Genomic DNA, 24,916 nt, shown 5'->3' with positions numbered 1-24,916 from the left:
CCAGCCACAAGTGCCCGAGATCCACGTTGGTGGAAGGACACGCAAAGAGGGTTGTACACTTGGGTCCCAGTCAAGAAAGGCCTGGGAACATCCCATGCTCACTGACGATTTTCTCTCAAAAGTTGCTGTTGCATTTGAACATGGGTTTCGGCTTACCTGAAGAGGCCAGCTCTGAGATCGACTTCTTCGTGATGTGTGACATGAAGCCAACAATAGAGAAAATAACAAACCCAGCAAATATGCTTGTGGTGGAATTTATACAGCAGACAATAATGGAATCTCTGGAAGAGAGAAAGAAAGAAAACACCTGCAGGTCCCTACCAAGAGGCCAAGAGCTAAGGGTGGGTAAACAAAAGTCCAAGCCCTGCCTAGAGCAGTTCCTGTGCCTTGGAGAGGTAGCCCAGGTGATGTGTTAAGTGTCCTGCCGGCAGGGGACCTCTGCTACAATGATCACCATGTGTCCCCGAGGCCACATGTTGCCAGCGAGGGGATGTCGGAGATCAGATACCCCAGACCCACCGTGACCCCCTACCTCACCTGTGAGCACTCCCTGCCACGCAGGCAGCTGGAAAAAAACAACAGACCTGTAGACATTGTTGTGGAAAGTGTTGTAGCTCCCCAGAGCGATCAGAGAGCCCAGCCCCAGGCCGTAAGAGAAGAAGATCTGCGTGGCTGCGTCCATCCAGACCTGTGGAGAAGGAGCGGGGAGAGTACAGCAGGAGGGACTGCATGCTGCAGGTGCATCTCCTACAGCACCCAGTGCAGGGCTAGCAACAGGGCTGGATACAGCTGGTGGGGCTGTGGACTTGGCCATACAGCCCACTGGGGTTGTCAGGACCTGAGGGCACCATGCCACTAGAGCCACAGGTGCCTGCAACACTGGCTGCTGACTCAAGCTCCAAGGAAATGTTTGGGGCAGCGGCTGGAAATGTCATAGGAGCCACCTTGAAACCTGTAGCTGTGTTACTGCCAACTGGGGTGAACATGTCTGAAGAGCAGACATTTCCATGCCTTTCTGAACACCACCTATCTCCAGGGCGAACTAGGGCTCAGAGATGGGTGCAAGCGGAGAGGAGAGTAACAGACATGGTGGGTGCAGCCCCGTTTCACCCATGGGCTGGGGATGCTGTGCATGTGTGTCTCACAGACGTGGTCGGAGCATGCTGCCTCCTGGAGCCACTGCACACCCCACAGCTACGTAAGGCCAGCAGGGCCCCTGTGCCTCCCCACAGGGGAACCAGGCTGCCAGGGGTCTTTACCACAGGGCACTGAGTCGGGGATGTGGCATGTGCCTCTCCTGCTTGCAGTGTCAGGAAGAAGCGTGCTAGAGAGCAGTGCCTCCCCGAGGAGGAGGCAGAGGAGCAGGAGGTCTGCAGCCTTCTCACATGACAAGCACATCAAGAGTGCAGCCTAGCCCAGCACCAGATGTACATCCCCAGCCCTCCAAAACCTGTGGCTCGAAGCTGCTTCCAGAGATGGATGAGGATGGAGGAAGGGTCCTGCATCCCATTTTCTGGACTGTGTCACTCAGTTCTCTTTGCAGGTCAGAAAGGACTCACACATCATCTGAACTTGTGTGTGTGTGTGTTTGCTTTCCCACAGCTGCCCCCCAAGAGGTGCTGCTCCTCTCGGAGACCCACATCCCATGATCACCCCCTCCATTCCTACTCCACTAGCATGTCTTTGATTTTCCAACATAGAGTTTCTTGCGCAAACAACTACAGAGGACAGCTTGCAAGGCTGGTCCTGATGCTTTAGAGTCTTAAAGCCTAGAATGCACAAGAAAAGGGGGCAGAGTGTTCATTTCTTAATTACATAGTATTTAAACAACTCTTCTGGTCTTGAGGGCTCTGTTTCTAGCATGAGAGCTATTGCAGCTGGCAGTACAGTTACAGTGTGTGTCCTGCAAGAGGGATCATCGAGGCCCCTTGAGAAATGATGGGTGTCCAGTTGTGCCCACTCACACGTGACTGGTGACTCTGGAGCCATGGAAGCATTGCTGCTGCAAAAGGCAGGGTCTGTGTCTCCTGAAAATATTTGCCTTTGCAAACCTCCATGCTCTGCCTGGGTCCCCTCTGTTCTTCCACTGACCAAGGCAACATAACTGGCCACCACTCATCATTCAAGCACTACCAAAAATTGCTGCTGTGTGTGCTGTTGTGCTTGTGTTGCTTCTGAGGCCCCCATGCCAGTACCACTACATCGTCTTTTCTCTGGGACCACCGAATCAAGACCAAATCACCAGCCCTGGGACAGTCAGTGAAATGAGGCATTCCCAGCCCAGAGGGGACTTCCCTTCACTGGGGCAAGTTCTGACACCCTTGCCCATGGGTAACGCTGCTTGAGTACAGCCGAGCTGCTGCACAGGTTTCCACCCCAAAGGGCCTGCTATTCAACTCGGTCTGCGCCTGTAAGGGTCATGGCTGCTTGAACAGGGAACTGTTCCAAGGGGGTTTTTAATACTTAAAATGTTCAAGGGAATCACCTGGGGAAGACTAATGTGGAGAAAACCAGGAGGTAAGAGCTTTCCTCCACACTAGGCTACAAACCTCGGAGTTGGAGAGCTTTCTGAAGTCAGGCGTGAGGTAGAAGAGGATGCCCTCCTTGGCTCCTGGCAGGGTGACTCCCCGGAAGAAGAGGATGAAAAGCATGAAGTAGGGGTAGGTGGCTGAGAAATACACCACCTGCGAAAGACACCATGGGAGAGAAGCCATCAGCCCACCAGTGCCTAGGAGCCTTCCTGCCTGTGGTGGCATTGCATCCATCATGTGCCCCTGCAAGCAGGACAGGCTCCCCATGCACAGCCACTTCGGGCAGCATTTCCGTGTTGTTTCTGTTTCCCATTCCCGTGCTAATAATGTTTCTGGCTGTTTGAGGTTTCTCTCTGCCAATGACACGCAAGGATGCACTAATCACAAAAGTAGCATGTTAAAGTCTGGATGAATTGCCCAAAGACAAGGGAATTGCACAGGGATAAATTTACTCCACCGAAGTAATCCCTTTAAGTCATCACATCCTTATTTTGCAGAGCTAAAGCTGGTGTTTCTCTAGTCCAATGCATCGAGCAATCTAAGTTGTCTTGACTCCACCGCTTCCTTCTCAGCACTTTCAGGGACTCAGGCACATGCCATCCCTCATCACAGGGTCCGTACCAGCCGTCGCCAGGGCTTTGCTGCAGCTGCACACCTAACACCTGTCTGAGAGCCACTGGGGAGGTTAACAGCTTAGGTGACCTGTGCCTGAAGTGCCTCTTTCTGATCTCTCCTCTAGATTACTCTCATAGTATTGTCCCGCTACACCACGCTGTGCTCTAAATAACACATCTCAGTACCTCGGCATTGCTGTTTCACTAAACTAAGCAATTACCTCTCCACTGTGCTAGCCTGAAATGTTAAACAGCGAATAACAACATGCTTCTGATCTGAAGGTCTCCCACCAATGCTTAAAGGGCAGCAGGAAAAATTTCAAAGGAAGAGGTGGGGTTTTTTTCCATCAGCAGCGTTTTACGAGACTGTGATTTTCAAAAGGGGGAGCCTGGAAGAGACCTCACTCTCTCAAAGGGCTCTCCCAAGGTAGAAAACGTAAGAAATCTCTGAAGATCTTTTCCCAAGTCTATTCCCAAAGAGACTGAGCACCCAGACCCGTGACTTTAAAGGGAAGAGCTATTCCCTATGCTTAGAATGAAAATTACCATAAACACGGTAGCAATTTTTACAGCCGTGGAAGGTAAATGTCAGGAATTTAATAGTATCTATTACTGTGATTCTGCCTCGAAACACCATAACCTTAGTTATAGGCACTCAAACAAAATTGAGTCCAGAGGACATTCTGACAGCTGAGACCCAAGCATGGCAATGCAAGGCAGCACCGAAACCCTCAGTTCTTGCATCGTACCTTGCCTGTCCACTCCACGCCCTTCCAGATGGAGAAGTAGACCAGCAGCCAGGCCAGGGCCAGTGTGCCAGCCAGGGGCCAGCGGATGGTGCCAGGCTCCCCCAGGCCCCCAGACATCTGGTGCATGTTCCTCCTGGGGGGCAGAGGTGGCGTTAAGGAAAGAATATGTTAGGGGGAAGTCCAACCCTTGGGGTCAGAGGGACTGGAGAACCCAGAGGTGGCTGAAGGGCAAAGGGCCAGGTGCAGACAAGCACGAGAGCCTGCAAAACCCTAAAGGGACCTGAGGCTCATCGTGATGGGGTAAAGGAAGGAGAAGAGAGGCAGAGAGGCTGTTATCCTCTCTATCCATCTGACCCGCAGCTGTACAGAGCACCCTGTGCGCATGTCCACCTCAGCCAATGGCCGGCTCTGATGCCCTCCTGCCAAGGCTGTCCAAGGAAAGGTGCTAGCAGGCATGCCTGCAGCCCCGGCGAGCAGGCACGATGGCCTGGCCGCAGCAAGGGGGAGAAACCTGGTGTAGGGAGGCTGTGGACATACTCCCAGAACTCGGTGACGGCGCTGGTGAGATTGGTGGTGTCATCCAGGGAGTAGTTGGAGAAGCAACGGATGGTGTTCCAGGCATTCCCGCAGCTCTGCCATGGCAGGTTCTGTGCCAGCACAAGGACAGCAAGGTTAGAATTAATGTGACATCTCCACAGGGCAGCGGTAAGAAGTGAAGTTTTGCTTCTTTAAAACTGAAACTCCATTGTTTTTGCAAAGAGGATGGGAGGCTTCTCCGAATGGGCAGAAACCTTGCAGCCAAAAGCATGAAATGATTTCCCAAAATAATGATAAATAGTGACATGGATTTTCCAGGAAACAATATCATGACGTGATTAGGGCAATACTGTAGCTCTAATAAAATGTTAGCAATTCCCCAGACAGAAAGCCATTTCCAATTAACGGCTGGTAATTAATAGCTACTAATTAAAATAGCTACCAAGGGATATTGTGCTTATAATCATTATAGCTTTTGGCTAGCTTTATTCAACAAGTGGTTGGAATTCAGTGCACAAAGAATAAACAATGATTTGCTTCTTATTTCTTGTTTATACTAAGCTTCAAATGCTTAAAAAGCAATGTGGCATTGAGAATGGGGGCTAACAGTTTGCTACACAAATAAACTACTGTAACATAAGCCCAGGAGTAAATTTAAAGGGTAGTAGCTATTTCTTGCTGTCCTCTGCCCTGATTATAAGCAGCACAAAGTGATTCCTGGGAGATGTTGACACTGTAAGTAACAGTGTGACAGCAGCACACCGCTACAGATTTATTACAATTGGCTCTGGCGCTGCAAGCAATGAAACTGCACTGTCAGGGGCTGTGCGAGCACGCAGGGCAACTCACCCATGCCGTGTAGTACCACGGCCAAGGCAGCCCAACAAGAGCAGCTCAGATACGTCTCCATGTGCAGCAATCTCATTTCCCAAGTGCAGTGCATGTAGATAAATGCAGAACGGCTATTCTGGATGATTTCCCTCTGCAGATAAGACCTCAGGCTCCAGCTCAACAAAGCTTTAAGAAGATGTTTGTATCCATTCCTATTCATCCACAAACACAGACCCCCTTTAGAAATGTTATCTGTGTTTTAAGTGCTTTGTGGCATCAGTGCCTCTAAGTGCTGCCTTCACCCCCCGCTCTAAATCAGTTCACTCCAGCAAATGATACCTCCTAAGGTGCACAGTGGCTTGGCAGAAGAAGGGCTATGGAAAGGGCAGGTGGGGACACCCCGGTGGCCACCCAGGCTGTTTGCACCACTCAGTGATTTCATTGTGGACTTGCTAATTGCACCAAAACAAATGCAACGGCTCAAGCATTGCACAGCAGCCCTTCAACCGAGCAGTTTGCACATCAGAGATGCTGCACAGCTCTTATAAGGAGGGGCAGGCAGGGGGATGGTTTGTTGCTGCTCTATTTCCTTTGAATTTCAGAGGACAGAAACTGCAGAAGGCAGCTGGGCTCCTATTCATATTCAGAATACTCCTAGTCAAATTTAGGAGAGACAGGGGACAGGCATCAGCCTAGGTTTTTTATTCGCATCTTGGCTCCTTTTGGGAATCTGGAATTATCTCTGGTAAAAGGTCTTGAGCTGAACACCTGGAGCTGCTTGTGTAGATATGAGCACTGTCACCAGCTGGGTCTGTGACACCTGAATGTACCAACAGGTTTATGTCTTTAAGGCTGGTGGTTGCTCAGAGATTTACTTAAGGGAGCTCTTCCCAGCTTCTGGGCTGAAATAAATCATTCAGCTATCAAGAAATTAATGCAGGGTGTGATTCTAGCCTTCTAGACCCTCCTATGGGAGAGGAACCCACTATAAACCACAACGCCAAAGCATGTGTTAAGGGACAGTCACAAGCAGATGTCTAAATGCTTTCTGAATAATTTTCCCAGCAGAAAAAAATCCCCGGGATTTCATTTATCAAGAGAAGCGTAAAGGAGGACTAATTAAGGTCAATACCAAATCCTGGGTAATAAGAACATGTGACAAAACCAGTTGTGGAAATGTGCAGCTCATAGATTCGCACAGCTCTAGAAATAGAGCAGAGACACAGGCTGAGCTTTAAAGACTGATGTGAGTGGGGAGCAGTTCCCAGAAAGGGGCTGGGACCATCCCCTTCAGGGGATCATCCTCTCCAGAGGAAAAACATCAGTGCCCACCAGCACTACACAGCTTGCCTACAGGGTCGATAAACTCCTCAGGAAGGGTCCAGCAAGGTGCCGACAAAGGCTCTTTGCACAAACTACCAGCAGCTAGTGCATGTTTTGCAACATGAACAACTCACTCCCCATAAAGCAGGGAGTAGGGACCCAGAACACAGCCAATGCCATGCTGTAGACATGCCTGTGACTCACCGCAGTGAAAGAGTTGAAGAGATAGTAGAGAGCCCAGGCAATGATGACGATGTAGTAGATGTTCAGCCAGAAGGAGAGAACCACAGCTGCCAGTCCCACTCCTGCAAATGAAGGCAGAGAGCAGCATCAATCCAGGTCTCTGGTACCCAACTGAGCTCACAGGCACCACAGTGAGCTTTGTGGCAGAACCAGAAAAAGTGAATCAGCTCATCAACACAGCATGTGTTACACCTACACCGTGAGCTGGTCAGCAAGGGAGGCTCATTCCCTCACATCTCTCACCCACCTGTTTCCACTGGGTGAATAGTGCTACACTTCAGTGTGCTACAGAGCTCCAAGAAATCCAAGATCCAGTCACTTCCCTGACAGAATCTCTTTTCCCACATCCAAGGCATTTCTAAATCACCACTGGTTTTCAGAACACAGTCACTCCAGACATGGCAACAGGTTCACATCTCCTGTCTACAGCTTTCCCATGTATAATTATTAAAGTAAACCTATACAGGGACACTTATGGCAGGTCTTCTGCAACCAGTGCCCCTCTGTCACAGTCCCTGCTGCTCATGAAGCAACTTGTCACCGCACAAGACTGCTTGAACAGAGCACAGTGATGTTAGTGACTGCAGACACCAGGGTCAAGGACAGCTTGATAAAGACAGAAGGCTAAAACTCCCCTTACCTACCACCCCATCCCAGTCCCCATGGATTTGCTGATTTGCTTCCCAAACCATTAAAGGGGTTTTCTCTGTAGTTATGTGCCATTATCTTCACCTTCACAAACTTACAGTACAGTACCTTTAAACATGGGTGCTAATTTCCAGACTCCCAGTCCGCCAACAGAGGTATACTGGCCCAGAGCAGTTTCCAGCAGGAATAGAGGAATCCCAGCAAACACCAGCGTCAGGAAATAGGGAATGAGGAAGGCCCCTGAAAGAAGGAGCAATGTTATCAGATGGCTTCCCCTTTTACCAAGAAATAAATGCTTCCAGCTGCTGTTTCTTGCTCTGCAGCACCCACATGATGAGGAGCAGACTTGTTCAGAGGCGACAGTTTGCGACTGGAGTTGGTATGTTCAGTGAGTCGCCCACTGAGATCGCCACTGCCTTTCCCTTATCTGTTCCTATCACTATGGATATATATGTATCATATATACATACATACTGGCATCACTAGCTATGTGACGCCAGTCTCACTTCGTTAGGTATTTAGGAAATGCTAAGCCAAATCTGACAACAAACCCAAAAGCTTGGACACCGACATTGGTAACTTGTTCTTGTTGATGTTTCCTATACTGCTTGCAGCAGCTCCCAGTTCTTCACCTTGAAGGAAAAAACACAGGAATATCTGGCAATGGGCACTACTTTCTTTTTTTATAGCTATTTCAGTATTCTAAGGAAAGTGTGGTTAAGACTGTATTTGCTCTTGTAACAGCCCTACATACCTCCCCACCCTTGTTCTAGGCTTTACCCTTAAAATTCCTGGTGAAAGCATTCCTCTTTATGGACCCTGTGGAAATCATCTCAGCACTAGAAATGAGGTGGTGCAGCCATTCATTACAGTTATTACCTGCACCTCGTAATTAGAAGAGCAAATAGAATAGGAGAGCCTCATTTAAAGTCTGTACATGTTCAGGTCATCCTGACTTCTGGGACTTGGGACAAAACTCCTTTTCCAGCTTCCTCATGCATGTGCTGGAGCATGCCATCATTCCCGAGGAGAACAAACTCCTGCAGAAGATGCTGGCTGGGGAGAGAGAGGGGACACTCAGTTTGCTCAGAAGCAGCTGGCAGTGTTTGGGACGGCACTGGTTTCTGCACTAGCTGGAGGGCTGAGCTGTCAGTCTGAGTCTTCTTCTCCAGACATCAGTGGGAAAGCAAACACAGATTCAGCAAGCAAAGCCACTCCGGAGAGCTGCAGCTCAGCTTGCACCTGGCAAAGCCAGGCTCCAGCAGCTGCTCTCCAAGGACAGAGAAGCAGCAAGGCACAGCCAGGGATGCTGGCTCAGGGGACACCCAGCTGGGGATGCTTGCCTGCCAAGCGGGGAGCTGAGCCCAGCTGGGAGAGGCAGGTGCCAGCACCCGGCATGGAAATGCATGGGAGGCAACATGCAAGAGGAACTGGCAGCCGCTGGTGGGAAGAAAACACGCTCCAGGCCAGCAGCTTGATGACCATGAGCCTGAATCACAAGCTGGCGTGGAAGCACAGGCTCTCGGCTTCATCAGCAGCCTGTGGTGGAGCGAACAGCTTTGAGCATTGCTGCAGGAGGAGTGCTGCCTGCTCAGCATCCTCCCCTGCACTCGCGCTCGCTGCCACAGCATACAAGGTCCAGCATCCTGGGAGCCCTGCGGGAAGCCAGGGTCTGCTCTGAGGACACAGATGCTGCCTCGCTGCTGTTGTGCCTTACCGTAGAGTTTGGACACGGAGCTTATCAGCCATCATAGTGCCTTGCTCGTTTCTGTGCAAGCAGCTAATTAAATTTGGCCACAGCCCTGATGATCCTGCGTTTTTTATCTATAGCAGGCCAGGAAGGTTTGTAGGTGAAAGATTTTATTAGACTATTGAGAAAAAAAACAAACTTTCAGACCCAGGTCATTTATCCTGGCTTGACAAAAATCCTCTATAATAGAAGAAAATCTACAAACCAGACAAAAGCCTTGAACTGAGGGCAGTTGGCAATGACACTGCCACTCTGGAGAGTCAGCTCCCTGAGCAGGCAGGGATAATATCCCCGGGTGCTGTACAGCCAGAGGGGAAATCAGTTCTGAAATTTGTACCTTAAGTTTTCATGCCTGTGTCTAATCCTTGGCACAGAAAGGGATGGTCTTTAATCTCTGGCCCTGGACAGGCTGCTGAAAGGTCTGCTTCAATTCCTGGGCCTGCTACAAATGATTGCGTGTGACCTTGGGAGAGCCCAAACTTGTCTCCAAATTCCGTGGGTCAAACGGGTAATGGCACCAGCCCCTGGAGGCAGGGAAGAGTCACGTAGTGCCTGACACTCACTGTGCAGCCCCCCGTCTGCCTTTAGTCTCCAGCTCCTAATGCTGTACAGCAAGCAATAATAATTAATCCCTAAAATGCTGAACACTGCCCACGATTCAGAAGTTGAGCATTGCGAGCTGTTACATGCTGTTGCTTGGAGTCTCGATGTGTAAATGAGAAAAGCATGATGCTTATTTAAAGAAATGTTATTCTCTCAAGTTATTCAAGCTCAGGATCTCACAGACAATTTTTAGCACCTACTGAGCTGCATTTAGAGTCTGTTTAGAGTCCGGTAAAATTCTGTTGACATCAGGACTGCATGAGGTTAGAAACCGGTGTAGAGGCTGACGTGATAGTCATAACTGGGCACATTCAGCTGTGTGCAGAGCCAGCAGGGAGCCCAGGAACGGCTCTGGGTAAAGCCTGCTCCCTGCAGCCGACGGGCCTTGAGCTAGGTTGCTGTACCCTGACCGAATATCCCCTAATTACGCGCCTGATTACAATGCCGAGCAAATCAGCCATGTGCCGATACAATGTGACAGCAGTAAGTGAGACGACAATATTTCCATTCAGTTCAATTTGCCAGTGCGTAATGGAAGCAGCCCACACGACCGTGCTCTGAGCAGCGCACATGCAGGACGCTAAAATTAGAGTCCCACCCACAGCCTGCTCCTCCGGAGGCACCTCCATCGGGGCACAGCCAAGATGGTGCCCACCCGGCCGCGAATGAGACGCCGTGCGGTGCGACCCTTCCTCGCTGCTCCCCATCAGCTCCCGGTGACGCGCTCATGCGTCAGCTCTCCTGCCTGTCTCCGGCATCAGCAGCCTCCACTCGCTGCTCATTATTGCCGGCTGCGGAAACAGTCGTGCCTGCAAACAGCCAGACTGGGTAGGGGTGAGAGGAACAAGCAAGATACAGTCTGCCACGGATGGCACGAACCAGCCGGCGAGGCAGGGTGTTTGAGAGGGGGCAGGCGCTGCTAAATTCCTGCGTTTTGTCTGCCTGGTGCTTTTGCTCGCAGCTGGCTGATCCCTCTGTGTGCCTGCAGCTGCCGGGGCAGAGATCAACCTGTGCCATTGCTAATGTTAACAGTAGTGCTCCACACCTCTCCAGCAGCCTCTGTCCTAGGATCTCAGCTGAATTTATAAATAGAATTTATTTTAGTTTCCAAGCACCCCTCATCTCATTATATTGTCGTCCCCACCTTTATGTGTGAGGAGACAGAGCCACGGGCAGTGCAGATTCGGAATATTTCAGAAGGCGCAGCGATCACAGGGCAGAGACTGGGCTCAAAACCAGCTCTGTGGCTTAGCCATGGGGCTAATGTTGTTTGAGGAGGGCTAGCACAGTCAGGTGCCAGACTGTGGCTAAAAACACCAGCAGACCCTCACTGTGGTTCTAGCTATGGTGGCACAGGCTTCCCTAGGTAGATCTGATTGATTCCCATAAACCTCACCTGGCTCAGCCACATACTTGCGCCTCTGCACAAAATGACAGACCGAACTATAAATCTTCTTGTCAAAACGGATGACTGTCTGGTCTCCCGCTGGGACTCACTCCACATGCTTCAGAGAAAGGGCCAAGATCCCCCTAAATGCTGCGGACCTACACGGATAGGCTGCTGCAGGGAGCTGGACCCCTCTCTTTTTTCCTAGGGTGAAAGGAGAAGAGCACCCTACACCAGCTACATCATGGACAGCAGAAGTGGGCTGGCAACATAAGGAGAAGTCATGAGAGCAAAACCAAAGTGGTTTTGAAAAAGGAATTCAAGGCAAAAGGAAAGGAAAAAAGATGTGGAGAAGAAGCGTGAGAAGAGCCCCTCAGAGCAGTGTGAATGAACAAGGCACTGGGGACAGGGATTGAAGAGCTAAGAGGGAAGCAAAGGGCAACATGGGATGACTAAAACATGGGCAAAACTAAAATTATATATACAGCCTTAAAGGTGAGGCAAAGGGGTTTGGACTTGTATGGGAAGCCTGAGAAATGATTCAAGGAGGATCTCTTCAGGCAGGGAGAGAACATTATTTTAGTAACAGGCAAAAAAAATGGGAGAGCTGGGCATGGCATCAGTGAGTAAAGAACCTCTGTTCTACAGACACCAAAGCAGCCCACAGCCCCCTCACTAAATCATCTCCCTGCAAGGCTGAAGAAAAAACACCATTTTAGAGGGGTGCATGTATACATGTACATACATATGCATGCTTGTATATGTGTCTGCTTGGCCCTGCTATGGTCCATGCAAAGCTTCTAATCAAAACTCCTCAGACACATGATCCAAATTCAGATGCAAAGCTGTTACCCCTTGAGAATACGCTAGACTGAGGAGAACCCCACCATTAGCAGATAGAACCTGATTTCCCTGGGAATGCCCTGGCATCCAGCTGGGTGCCTGTGTGCATCCCCTCCTTGTAAATAAACGAGGTCCCAGACACTCTTTGCTGTAGCCCTGAAAATTAGTACTGGGGAAGCCTGAGAAAACTCAAACTCTGTGTTATATTTCTTTGGGCTCCTTCTTCCCCTTCTGCACTTGCTAGTAAAGCCCACAGACCACGGGAACTAGTCTCCTGGCAACTTAATAACTCACATCATGAGGGAGAGCTCTCAGCCAGGGGACCAGCCACTTGTCCAGACCTACACCAAACTGAAGCCCGTTCATGGGAAAAGGCTGCTCAGGGATGAGCGCAGGTGCTATGCATTTCTCACCTCCTCCATTCTTGCCACAGAGATACGGAAAGCGCCAAACATTGCCCAGACCGATAGCATAGCCCACGCAGGACAGCAAGAAGTCAAATCTCCCCTTCCAGGAGCCCCTGTCTGGGATCTCCTTCTTCTTCTTCTTCGTGCTCACAGCCTCGGGGGCGATGGGCTCTGACTCCTCCAGAGCTGCTTCCTTCACCTCGGAGGGGGAGCTCAGCTCCACGGAGGTGTTGTCCATCTTGCCCATGGTGACTTAGATGTATGGCCACTCTTGCTCAGGGGCAGGAGGAGCAGGAAGGGCAGTTTCCACCCTGGCTGACCACGGATGAAGTAAGTGCTGGGCAAAGCTCCTGATGAGAAAGTAAAGAAAGAAGGTATCCTGTGTTAGTGTAGCAGGTTTAGGAGCTTTGCTGGGTTTTAGCTGGACTCACTGGATAGACTGGTGCACATCAGGGCAGCCTATCCATGCCTCCCTGCTTTCCCCAGAGAGAAAAAGGAGGGTAATTTTGCCTTGCTCCACAGCTACCATTCTGAGGAGCCATGGTCACATAGGCTGCTAACAACAGGCTCAGACCTGGTTGTTACCAGCACAAAGCAAACGCCTCAGCTCTCATCTTTTCTCCTTTTCACCCCAACACCTGTTCTGCAAGAAAGGCTCCAAGACCAGTATGCATGCAGGGAAGTCACAGCCTGTGGGTGACCCACCACAGAGCAGTCCAGGCACAGAAATACATCTAGCATGTATCAGCAACAGTGCAGAAGGGCGTGATGGAGGTGCCACATCCCCCAGGTCTGGGGCCCAAAACTGAGTACACCAGCTATAGAGCCATCTGAGAGGTCATGTGGCCCGGCCAGCCATGCATGGCTGTGACAGCATAGCTTTGCAATGGCACCTCTGGTACGGACATGCCCCACATTGCAATCTTGTGCTCTAATCCCTTGTCATGCAGCAACACAGCTGTGATCACAGCTGTGCACCTGCAATGGCTGGCGAGGAAATCGCTGATCAGCTCAGCACCCCCTTGTACACCATGTCGCATGTGATATTGTAATCACCATGTGTATTCAGGTGACGCTCACTAGTGACCGTAGCCAGCCTGTGAACCACTGAAATCCCATGACATCAGGACTCCAAAGTCCTGAAGGCTATTTGGATGAGTCTGACTAAAAATTTAATGAACATTTCCATTGATTTTAGGCCCTAAGAAGTATATAACCAACACACCAAAACAATTTAGAAAGAAAGTGAGAACAGGCTACGTTGTGACACCAGTGTCAAAACCAATATAGCACTCATCTTAAAAACTAAGTGGAGTTCTCCCTTCCCCTTTAATGAAGATATTGCAAAGTCAGAAGGCAGCATGGAGAAGAGCTAAAAGGATGCTCAAATGTGAGGAAAAGGATAAATTTATCAGTATCATAGAATATGACTATTCACCATTTCTGCCACGAGAACTATGGGCAATTAAATTAAGACAACAGGAGGTAGGTTCGAAAAGAGCAAAAGGTGATACTCCACAGGAATGTACAGCCATGGAGCGTCTGGGACTGGCACAGCAATGACTCTCACCCAGTTCTCAGCCCATTTTACATAGAGCTGAATTTAAACCTCCACCTGGGGCTATTAGGGTGGCCAGTGCTACTGTCTGCCAGAGAAGTTTGTTGACAAAAACTTTCCTAGATGTATGTTTAAAAAAAAAAAAAAAAAAAAAAAAAAAAAAAAAAAAGAAGAAAAAGAAAAAATGAAGGGCTATATCAGGAAACAAAGCAATGCTATGAAGAGGAGGCATGCTTTAGCTGTTAAAGCTGGTCTTGTTTCAGCTGCTTACTCTTGGCAGTCTTGTCTCCTAAACAAACAGTACCCATTTGCCCCATGGGGTGCTTGGGGCACTCATTGACTAGTATTTCTAAAGCATCCTGAACAGAGATGGTCTTTCAAGCCCAGGCTCGACAGCAGTATCAGCTCCTGCTTACTATAGTTTACACCCCACAATTAAAGCAGATGGATTTCCTTCCCCCACAGAATTTGTCGCTGAGGTTAGAAAAACTGTGTCAACTGTGAAGGGAATGGGTGAACTAGAAAATAACTAATTCGTTCTGGTACGTCAGTGGAGAAGCCAGAAAACTCCTTGCTGTGGGATGAAGGCTGTAACCAGTCCTCTGAGCTACATAGCCAGCCCTGAGCCTCACGCCTGTAGCCCGAAGATGGTTGCAGGTAAGCCCAGAAGTAAGTGGCAGCACAGAGAAGCCTTCTGGGGAGAAAAGACTGTTGTTTCACCTTGCCCAGGAGGCAGATGCCAGAAGAATGCATTTCTGGACACTTGAAGCAAAGGCTTTGCTTAAAAGATCCCCTTTCTATCCTACACCTTGTGACAGTACTGTCACACCAGCTCCTGCTCCTCAGTAAGGCAGGGAGCAAAAAGATTATACAGAAATGTAGGAGGAAAGTAAAATAAAGAAAAATTATAAATCAAAACAGAAGAAATAGCACCAAAACCCCTGGGAAGAATTCAGAGCTGGGCTAAGTCAGGATAATTAGCTATGCCTGGAGACATAACAAATTAAGCTCAGCAGAAGCCATTTTGACTTACTTTTTTTTTCTGAGACAAAAAATGGTAGGTAAGCTGCTATCTTAAAAAGTATGTATATGTCCTGCTCTCCCTGCGCTCTTTTCCTTGTTCTTGCTGCCACAGTTCTGCAGCGATACTGCAGCTAAATGGTCACACCTCGTATTTCATGTACTCGGGGCAGAATGGCAGAGGAGCAGCAAACTCTACTGGCAGTTTCTTCTTACCTGAGAAGTGAGGCCCTTCATCTCCAGCTCAGAAAGAATAAACTAGATTTATAGGTGTCTCCACAGTCAAGAAATAGAAAAACAGTCAAAAGGACCTGCTGAAGGTTTATCCCACCTACTGTCCTGTCTGCTACAGTGATGGATGATTAGGGCAGAAGGGCTCATACATGTCCTGCAGCCCAGCCACACCATGTCCTTCCCTGGACACGCAGCTCTAACCAGGAAAAGTACAGGCATCGGTCGCTCCAGGCTTAGTGTTTGACTCCTATGTTTAGACATTAGTTCACATGCTGGACAAATGGTCCTTCTGGGACAAAATGCACCAGCCCCTCTACATATCCACATGGGCCTCCTCCAGCACGAGGACAGGGCTCTGCCCTGTACTGACAGCCTGGAGAGAGGAGAGTTGGTTCAGCAGCTCTCTGTCATGTCACATTATTTGTTCTGAAAAGCACACAGCACTTTGAGCACAGCAAAATGCCTGAAGGACTCAAAATGATAATCAATAAGAGCAGAGCTACAAGCTGGAGGTGGGCTCTGCCTTGCAAGGACTTGAAAACAAGGTCAAAGGGTTAAAACATGACACTGTAGCAGGTTCCTCATCCAGCTTCTTCCAAATACATCATATTCTGAAGCCAGGACTTTCAAAACGATCAGTAAAAGCTAGGTTCATAAATCCCTGCCAGTAAAGCAGTGACCCGAGTTTCACCGAGTCGTGCAGAAGGCCTGGTCTGCTGCTGCTCAAGTCAAGATAAACAATTGTGTGGTCCCCAGCAGGTGCAGAGCCAGGCTGAAATGCACCCTGGAAAACAGCCCTTCCCCTCCTTTTTTTTTGAGGAACTCCACTGCAAATAACAAAATAGACCTGGAAAAGTATTATATCCACTTGAAACACTGCCTCCTGAAGCTGCTAACAGTGGTGACCTTTTTGCTTTCCCCTGCTTCAGTGTGAAATATTAACAGACTCCTCAAATTGTACAGAAACCAAAAATTTCAAGGCCATAAAATTGCCTGAAACGAAACAGCAAAATTACCTGTGGAAACACACGTAAGAAATACTTTCACACCTTCCCACCTCTCATTTGTCAGTGCTTTAACAGCCACACAAATCAATTCTGACCCTTGCAGGTAGAGCCAGGATTAGTTTAATTACACAGCACAGGCTGCTGTTCAGTCAATTAGACTTTTCCTTCCATCCACACCATTTTAATGACAACAAAGTAACCCCAAGGCTCTTGCGTCTTGCTTAGAGCTGTGATCAGGGCACAGCAGACTCTTGGCTGATTTTCTGCTCACTGCAGTAGCAACATGTGCTTGAGCTTCCCACATCCATGGAAGCTGGAGGGTCTGGAGAAGACCCCCTCTGTGGGAGCCTGAGGACGCTGGTGGGTCACAGGCCACACCTGGAGCCCACTCAGGGCTGGAGCATTGCTGTCCTGCCCAGCTGGGTCAGGAGGCCAGGGCTTGTGTTTCACAGCCCTGTCTATATGCTGCCTAAGAGGCAGCCAGTGCAGCCTCCCAACTTTTCATCTCCCTTTCCCTGAAGAGAGGTGATTGCTTGGTTACAGGAGAAATCAGTGCTCACAGAGGACGTGGGCAGAAAATAAATCAACTCTCCTTTGTGATGAAACTACGAGGTGGCCTCCACCTCCACCCCCCTTTTTGACACTCCTGCATGAGATGTGGGTTGATGTCCAAGTCTGACCTGCAGCTGTTGCCCGACCTCCCTCTTCCGCCAGCAGCCCTGAGTGACCAGCATCGCTCCAGACAATTGTGGGAGGTGAGGCTGGCACCACACCACAACCCTATCTAGATACACAGAAGGGGAAGAGGGTCATGAACCATGTTTCATAAAATATTAAACGAACAAGACAGCCACATGGGGCCAGAATACATCTCGCAGCCCCAGGCTGTGATCCCAGGAGGGCTGTGGCAGTCCCTCATGGCCCTGAAAAAAAACAGGTAAAGAACCACTGAGCTGCTGGTGCTGGCCACAGCCTACTGTGTGGTTGCTTTGCCAAGCTGCACCTTGATGTTTGCATTATGCACACAGGAGGAATTGGGTCGGCTATTGCAATGCCCTCTCTGGCTCCGGATGCCCACTTGAATCTCCTCTGTTTCCTCATCCCTCAAGGGGAAGTAGGGTTGGATCCTGCTCCAGGCCACAGGTTGTGCTTCACCTACCACCGCTGCTCTGACCTCAGTGGCTGGGGCCACCTCACATTCTCTGAAAGGAAAGCCAGGGCTTTGTGTCTTTTTTTGAATAATGCAAATGATGCACCCTCTGAGCCACTGTAGTGCTGTCATTTAAGGCTCATTCTGGCACCTGAAAAGCTTCCCTGGGAAGGGGAGAGCTGGCAGGGCTCTTCCTTGGCTCCCAGAGACTGTCCAGACCTGGCCCGAGTGGTACTTTCACCCATACTTGAAAAAGGAGCACAGCCCTCAAAGACATCAAGTTCCTCAAGAAGCAGGGAATGGAGTGAGGGAAGAGACTCAGGTTAGTGCTTCTCCCGGGGAAGGGCGGTGGGGTGACCCCACGAGTGCCCCACTGCGCATCACCACCAGCCAGCCTGCACGGGGCAGGGAGGAGGGAGGCAGCTCCTAGGAGGGCAGCCTGGAGACATGGGAGACAGGCAGGAGCACTGGGGATGGGCTGGGGGGGAACTAGAGAGACAGCAAACACTGCCGTCAGGGACCTGTCACGACAGGTGGAGGGACAAGGGGCCTTATGAAGATAAAAGCAGGTATCATTAGTTCTGCTGAGAAAAAAAACACCCCAACTCACTGTTCCTCCTCTAGGACAGAAGCTGATGTTTTGCACATATTTCTCCACTTTTTGTGTACACACAACCCAGGAATAACATTCATTGGCCTCCCCTGCCCGCCTTGTTCCTTGCTAAGGGATGATCTCGCTCCAGGGAACCTAATGGAAAAAACCTTCCAGCGACTTCACCGAGAACATCGCTGGGGCAGAAGTGCCTAAAAATGATCAGACAGCAATTTCAGCTGGAATTTCTCACTTATCTTGTACCTCCTGTTCCCTTTTCATTACAGCCCAGCATGACATACAGGCACTGCCACCACAGTGTGGGTGGGCATCCCTGCTGGCCCCTTCGCTTTTTCCCCCAGGAAGGCTGCAGTGTCACAGCCCAGCCAATGCAGTGTGAGTTACTGCTCCCACCAGCCGCTACCTTACAAAAGCTGTGCCTCTGAGCTAAGATTTTAGCTCAAACCCTGAGCTGCAGCAACATCCTCAGTGAGACTGTGGCCTTCACAGGGGTGAATTTCCCCATCTCGCCAGGAGTCACAAGTACTTCATACTTGCAGAGCTGGATTTGATGCACCTCCAGAGACACTGTAACTAATGTCAGTGGTTATTTGCTGTATTGGCCTTGATATGTTCTGGGTTTTTTTTTTTAGTTTGTTGGGGTTTTTTTTTTATGAAGTCATTGAACAGAGCAAGTTGGATGAAATTGGTCTTGCAATGGAAAGGGACGACCTTTACCTGAGAAAGTAATCTTGGACTTTATTGTCACAATTTAATAATGAAAGAGTGAATAAAGAAAAAAAATTACATGGAAAGAGCAGAAACAAGTGTGAGAATGATCCAGAGACTGCCTTGAAGTGTCCAGCATGGCAGGGAAGCAATCTTTCCTCACCTTGCATGGCAGAGGAAAAAAGGACGGGGCACTGCATGTCCCCTGCGGCCGGGAAGCTCGCAGCTGGGGACATGACCCACCTGCAGGGCACAGGTGAGTCCAGCCCATGCCACACTGGACAGCACCTGCTGCTCTTGGAGTAAGATGAGCGGGTGAAAACCTGGCACTGCCTCAAAAATTTCTGCTACTGCATTCAGCTGAAAGCACAAAGGGGAAGATAGATGGGAGAAGGAGGAGACAAAACACAGACTTCTGCTTCTTCTGGGCAGGATCACAGCAGCTAACGAGCACTACATCAAGTCACCAAGAGCTCAATCAAAATGTGGCACCTGTGACACTGCCTGGTGCCACTCTGGCATGCGTATCCAGCTCCAAGAAAGACCAGAGGCTCACCACACAGAACACAATATCATTTTCCTGCTGCAGCACAGCCAAGACAGAGGAAAACTGTGTCCTGCTTTCAGATGCCAAACTCTTTGTTCTCCTTCTCCATGAAACCAGAGACATAATCATGCCCCAGAGCCCTGAGGCTACTGCAAGGCTCCATTTGTTCATATGCTTTTTTGGGGTGGAAAATACAGAATGGCAGAGCCAACTCCCTCTGCAAGAACCACGCATGAGCATTGCTAGCTGGCAGCCCCTTGGCTGACGTTTTCCTCGAAATAACCCAGAAAATGTGCTCATTACCCAGTAAGGGCACTGCTCCCTGCCGTCTAGGATCAGCCTGCAACTAGCTGGGCACTATTATCTCTACTATTTTAACACTCAGGTCTTCTCCTCTCCCTACTTCTTGTGCTAAGCATGATACAAGTGGTGCAGAAGGAGCATCTCTTCCTTTAGGGCTTGTAATATCAGGAGATAAGACAGATGAAGGAAAAGCTGTTGTCCCTGTTGCCTTGGCTAGAGACCTGAGCCACAGCTCACACAGCCAGTCCGTACTGGGGTGCAGACTGACCCTCCGGGGCCAGGCACAGCCTTTACTGCACGAGCATCTCCACAAGGGCTAGACATGGCACATATTTGCTCTATCCCCAGCAAACAGACAGCAGCATCATGGGGAGGTCCACCCCCAGTATAAGCAGTTCTTATATCAGTCGTTTTCAGTATTTCAGTTGTTTGTTCCTTGTGCCCATTAAGTTTCTCCAGGAGAAAACACATTTCCAGCTGCATGCCTTTGGCCTGACAGAATCTCAAACTGTCACAGAACTTCCCTTGGAGGGAGAAGAACTGAAATTACATGTCCTGGAGGTGTCCACCAAGCATTGGCAGAATTGCAGCAAGGTCACCAGCAAACTGGGGAGCCCTTGATAGCCAGGCTGTGGCTGCCTCTCCCTCCAAGCAGCACTCACAGGAGGTAGGGAGCAGGGTGAAGGTAGGAAGGGAGGGAGGGAGGGGGTGAATGAGTTTGACCAGTTCTCCAGTGCTGTGGAGACAAAGGAGGGATGGGGAGGGCTTCACATAGGGCATGAGGCACCTCCTTCAGGGTCAGTGTCTTGGAGATAGAATCATATAGAATCATAGAATCATTTAGGTTGGAAAAGACCTTTAAGATCAAGTCCAACCATTAACCCAGGACTGCCAAGTCCACCATGACCCCTAAGCACCTCATCTACATGCTTTTTAAACACTTCCAAGGATGGTGATTCCACCACTTCCCTGGGCAGTCTGTTCCAGTGCCTGACCACCCACAGGGAGATAGGAAGGAAACACCCCAGCAGCTGTACAGGCAGGTAAGCTCAGCTCCACTGTCAGAGACAGCCAGAGCTTGCAGGACCTCTGTAAAGGGATGCCAAGAGCCTGAAACACGGTGTTTGGGGCTGATCCTTGGGACTGTAACACACAAGGTGGGGAAGGGCTGTCCCAGCCCCAGGGAGGGGCAGCTATACTGATCCCTCCTCTATGCATATCGCCTAGCCCACCCCCTGAGCCCTATCCACTGGAGACCCTCTGCAGGGGAACTTGCCTGGGGTTTCGCCTCAGTGCTGTTTCAAGATCTTTACTGAGCCATTATTTAAGCTCACTACATCTCCCCCCAGCCCACAGGCACTGTGAGAAGCTTTTCAGCTTTCAGGCCCCCAACAACACTTTCTGGTGGTGCTGCTCTGGGACAACTGTCCTCCCCTTCAACCCACCTGGCAGCACCAGCTCCCCGGAAGGCAGTGGGGGGCTGCTCCCCCAGCAGGGCAGGGAGCAGCACCTGCAGGTCCCCCCCAGCAGCACAGTGTGTGTGGGGTGGTGGCTCGTGACCTGCTTCTACACTGCAGCAGAAACACCCTCCCAGCCTGGGCTTTTACTGGGGGTGAGAGGGGTTTGAAGTGGAGGTTGGTTGCTGCAGCTGCCTGTTAACACCAAGGGGAATCCAGTTAGCTCTGTGTAGGAGTGACAGACGGGGAAGATGCTGCCTTCCCAGTAACTGGTGTCTTTCTTCACCAAGGGCACATTGCAATGGCAATGGTAACCGGCGGCAGGAATTTAGGCACAGCAGTGGTATAGCTGAGGGTGAAGCATAGACAATGCCTGCTCCTGCTTTGGGCAGCATGCCTGCTTCACACTGCCCCCATCTGAGCACCAGGCAGGCAGAGCTGCCTCCATTTGCTCACCTCTACAGCACCTCTCAGGAGGCAGAAACCATCCTTCATCCTGCCTTGTCCTCAGGGTGCTGAGCCCCTCATCCCCTCATCCAACCCAGCTAGGATGGAAGAGAGCTCAGCACCTGCAGCAGCCCTTCCCCAGGGATGCTCATGCAGGCAGGCAGCTGTCCCCTACCACCACTGCAATGCTCCTTTCTCTGACCCCAGCACTCATGTCCCAAGACCAGACAGTGCTGTCCCAGTGGATGCACCTACCTCAGGGTGCTGGCCAGTTGAAGGTCCTTGGGGTGCGCAGAGCCGCTCACGGAGACACCAGCCCAGAGAGGCACATACTGGCCTGCTTTCCCACACAGAGGGTAGCTATGAGCCCCTCCTGCCTTGGGGCCCCTCTACCCCTGCCTCACCCCACGCAGCTCCTCATCGCCTGTATCGATGAGCCCTTAATGAGCTTTGAGCTCACGTCCAGTCAAATCAACACCCTGCATGTCGCGGGTGTGGTGCGGGGGGGATACCCAGAGCCACTGGAAAAACACACGTTGCTGGGAGAGAGGAGTCTCCAAGGGCATATGGGCAGGAGGGAGGGCAGGAGCACCGGCAAAGGGCCTGATGCTGAAAAATGGGGAAGGCAGCAGGTGAGTGGGTTGCATGGCGTTGGTTGCATGCATGTTGCTGCAGCAGTTCCTGCAAGGATGGCTGCAGCAGCACTGAAGAGGCCATGTTAAAGGTGCTGTGCATACCCCTTGCCCTTCGTGTTTGCAGTCAGACAGTGGTCTCCATCTTCTCCGCGAGCAGGGTTGGCCGCAATCATGCAGAGGATGCAGAAGTCCAGCACACCATGCACAGCAGGGAGGCTGGGTCTCTGTGAACCTCTTCTGTTTTCACACAGCCCTGCCTGACACAGCCCTTGCACAGGGCCAGGCTTGTAAAAGCGCAGTGCTGCAAAGGGGCAACAGGGCAGGCAGGGCTCAGAAGGAATAGTCCCAAAGGACACTACAGCGTCACCAGTCAGGTGCACTACTGGCTGTGGGTCAGGCTTTTGGGGTGAAGGGGGAAGGCAGAGGAAGAGGGATACTCCTCATTTGAAGTGTCTGGTACCAGCCACCAGCCAAGGGAAGGAGCCACACACGAACGACCAGTTGCTTAGTGTGTAAATCCTGTCTTTGGTTCTAAAAGGGGTTGCATGGAGCCTTTATTTCCCTTTTCTTTTTCTTTCTGGGGCCCAAGACAATTTGCATCCACCAGGAGCACAAAGAATTCTCTTTCAAAGGCAGCATGCAGGAGCTGCTGGCTCTGCAAGCATCACCTCATTAGCAGCAGCATTTTCAGAGGTGCAGGGGAAAGAGCCCAAGTGAATTAAAGTATAATTCTCCCCAGATATCACTGGCAAAAATAACACCTTCTCACTTACCAGCTCCTCTCTTTGTGTGAAAACAGAGCTAGGTATGCTTAAATTAGTGACAAAAGTACACTTAGTGGCTTTCAGCGATTGCAGAGACAATGCAGCCAGTGACCTGGATTTCCCTGTATGCTCCAGACCGTACACAAGGGCTTGCTTCACCCCAGCCATGACCCCACACCATCTCCCTGGGTGCTCAGGTGGGCTGAGGATACACCAGCAATCCCACACAATTAGTTTTGTTAATTTCTCATTAGCAAAACTCTCCTTTAAAGGTCCCTCATGCCTCCTTTCCTCAGAGACAGCAATCACACCCATATCCCATCACAGCTAAACCTAACGCAGTTCATCTGCTGAAGCCCTTACCCCGTACAGGTGGGAGGGAAAATGTGCTGCCTCACATCTTTGCTGAGATTGGTGCTTGTGCTCCCATCTACATCTGCACTAATATCCTACCAATGGATTATATTTAAAAATCATGTTTCAGGATAAGGCCCTAGAAGAGCATGGGGGAGGCAGTAAGACCCCCCCACCAGGTTATCTCAGCCATTAAAAGAGAAAGATGGTGTTGCCAGGAGGGCTGTCCAGGCTGGTGAGAGGGACAGTGGAGAAAGAAAATTATTTTTTCTGGGTAAACCCACGAGGGTGTGAGAGCTGAGTGGGAGGATTGCACACAGGCTGGAAGCATCCTGATGAAAAGGCATCTTCCCTGAGCTGAAGCAAATTCTGCGAGGAGGAATGCTTTCTGGGAGTGAGCTGTAGGTCTGATAGAGCACCCCGATCCCTCTCCTCTGCCAGGGAGCCTGTGTTCCCCATGCCACTCTGTGAGCTTGAGTACCTCTCAATTAGCAGCTAACAAAGTTAAAAGAGAGGTAAACTACATCTGTCTCAGAAATCTTTTCTTTAGACTTTTGTCTGGGATAAAAAATATTGTGCTGCCTTTGCTGCCTAGAAAACCTATTCTGCATTTATGCAGCTGAGCACAGCCTGCACTGCCCAGACCTGCAAAGGCAGGGAGGGGTGAAGTGCAGGACAGGGAATTCATTATCGCCTGTTGTGCCATGGTGCTCTGCTGGAACTGCTGCCAGCTGAGTCCCCAGGAGAGAGGTCATGTCCCTGTCTGGTAAGCCAAGGCTCACAGTGTTGCAGAGAGCTTCCTCACAGCTCTTGGTGAAAGCAGGACCGGAGAGGTGCGCTCCCCCTGTCTCCTGGGGCATGCATGGGCACAGCCCTGGATGTGCCAAACCATGTAGGAAGCTCAGCTCTCCCTCGTCTTTGCTTTGCAGCCACTGCGGAGTCCAAGCTGGGAAACAGGCTTTTTTAAAATGCAATGCCGTATTACCAGGTCAGATTTGCTTCAGCCAGACAAACCAAATTAGAGTAGGTACATGCAGATGGTAGGGTAGTTTCAGCGGGGAGCCAGCAGCAAAGCCCCTGGCCTCCTTTTGTCAGAGGGAATGAAACTTCAGCCACCGAGATATCGTAACTCACCCTTTCCTGAGCACGCCGTGCCTAGCATTAACCTGTCCATCACTGTTCCCTCTTGGTCTTCAGTCTCTCCTCAAGGCCCATTGCTCATATGACACCTCCTAAAATAAAAAGACAGAGAGAGATGGTAGCAGTTTGCTTGCAGGGCAGGTGCAGATCTCAGGCCTGAAGGAACCAGCCCGTTACATGCATTTTCACAGCTCCCCACACAGTCCTGGCTGAGGAACACCAGAGAACTGCAGCGAGTCAACTGGAAACACCAGTTGCCATAGGCAAAGACATTCACTCCTGTCGCTTGAAAAATGGCAACCCAGTCTCCCTACCTCATGCACTGCTGCTCCGGAAAGAAAACAAGGCAGAAAGCAGCCATTTCCACTGAATGGATAAAAACTGCATTTGAAAGCAACAAAGGTTTTCTGTATAATATTTGTTGTGCAAGTTAGAAGCAGAAGCAGGCAATGAGTATTGAAGGCACTGGGAAGCAAGTATGTCTCACAGCATCAGTCTGAGCAGCGCCTTTCT

General features: G+C 50.3%; 1 protein-coding gene across 2 annotated transcripts in view; it reads right to left on the bottom strand.

The window, feature by feature from the left end:
- Positions 1 to 24,707, bottom strand: part of LOC121088586 (sodium- and chloride-dependent GABA transporter 1-like) — a 36,428-nt gene extending 11,721 nt beyond the window's left edge. Inside the window, exons 1-9 of one of the 2 annotated variants that reach the window (XM_040594919.1) lie at positions 24,398 to 24,707; positions 12,473 to 12,816; positions 7,585 to 7,716; positions 6,790 to 6,890; positions 4,432 to 4,541; positions 3,895 to 4,027; positions 2,550 to 2,684; positions 585 to 688; positions 157 to 281 (exon numbers count right to left, since the gene is read on the bottom strand). In XM_040594919.1, the coding sequence (XP_040450853.1) occupies positions 157 to 281; positions 585 to 688; positions 2,550 to 2,684; positions 3,895 to 4,027; positions 4,432 to 4,541; positions 6,790 to 6,890; positions 7,585 to 7,716; positions 12,473 to 12,713 (1,081 nt within the window). In that variant the 5' untranslated portion in view covers positions 12,714 to 12,816; positions 24,398 to 24,707. Of the gene's footprint in view, positions 1 to 156; positions 282 to 584; positions 689 to 2,549; positions 2,685 to 3,894; positions 4,028 to 4,431; positions 4,542 to 6,789; positions 6,891 to 7,584; positions 7,717 to 12,472; positions 12,817 to 21,765; positions 21,992 to 24,397 lie in introns of those variants that run through there. The other variant, XM_040594918.1, reaches the window with a different exon arrangement.
- Positions 24,708 to 24,916: the final 209 nt, after the last annotated feature.

This window comes from Falco naumanni, chromosome 5 (genome assembly GCF_017639655.2).
Source record: "Falco naumanni isolate bFalNau1 chromosome 5, bFalNau1.pat, whole genome shotgun sequence".
NCBI classification, from domain to species: Eukaryota; Metazoa; Chordata; class Aves; order Falconiformes; family Falconidae; genus Falco; species Falco naumanni.
Note: the sequence above shows the minus strand (reverse complement) of the source record. Positions and strands in the feature narration are given on the sequence as shown.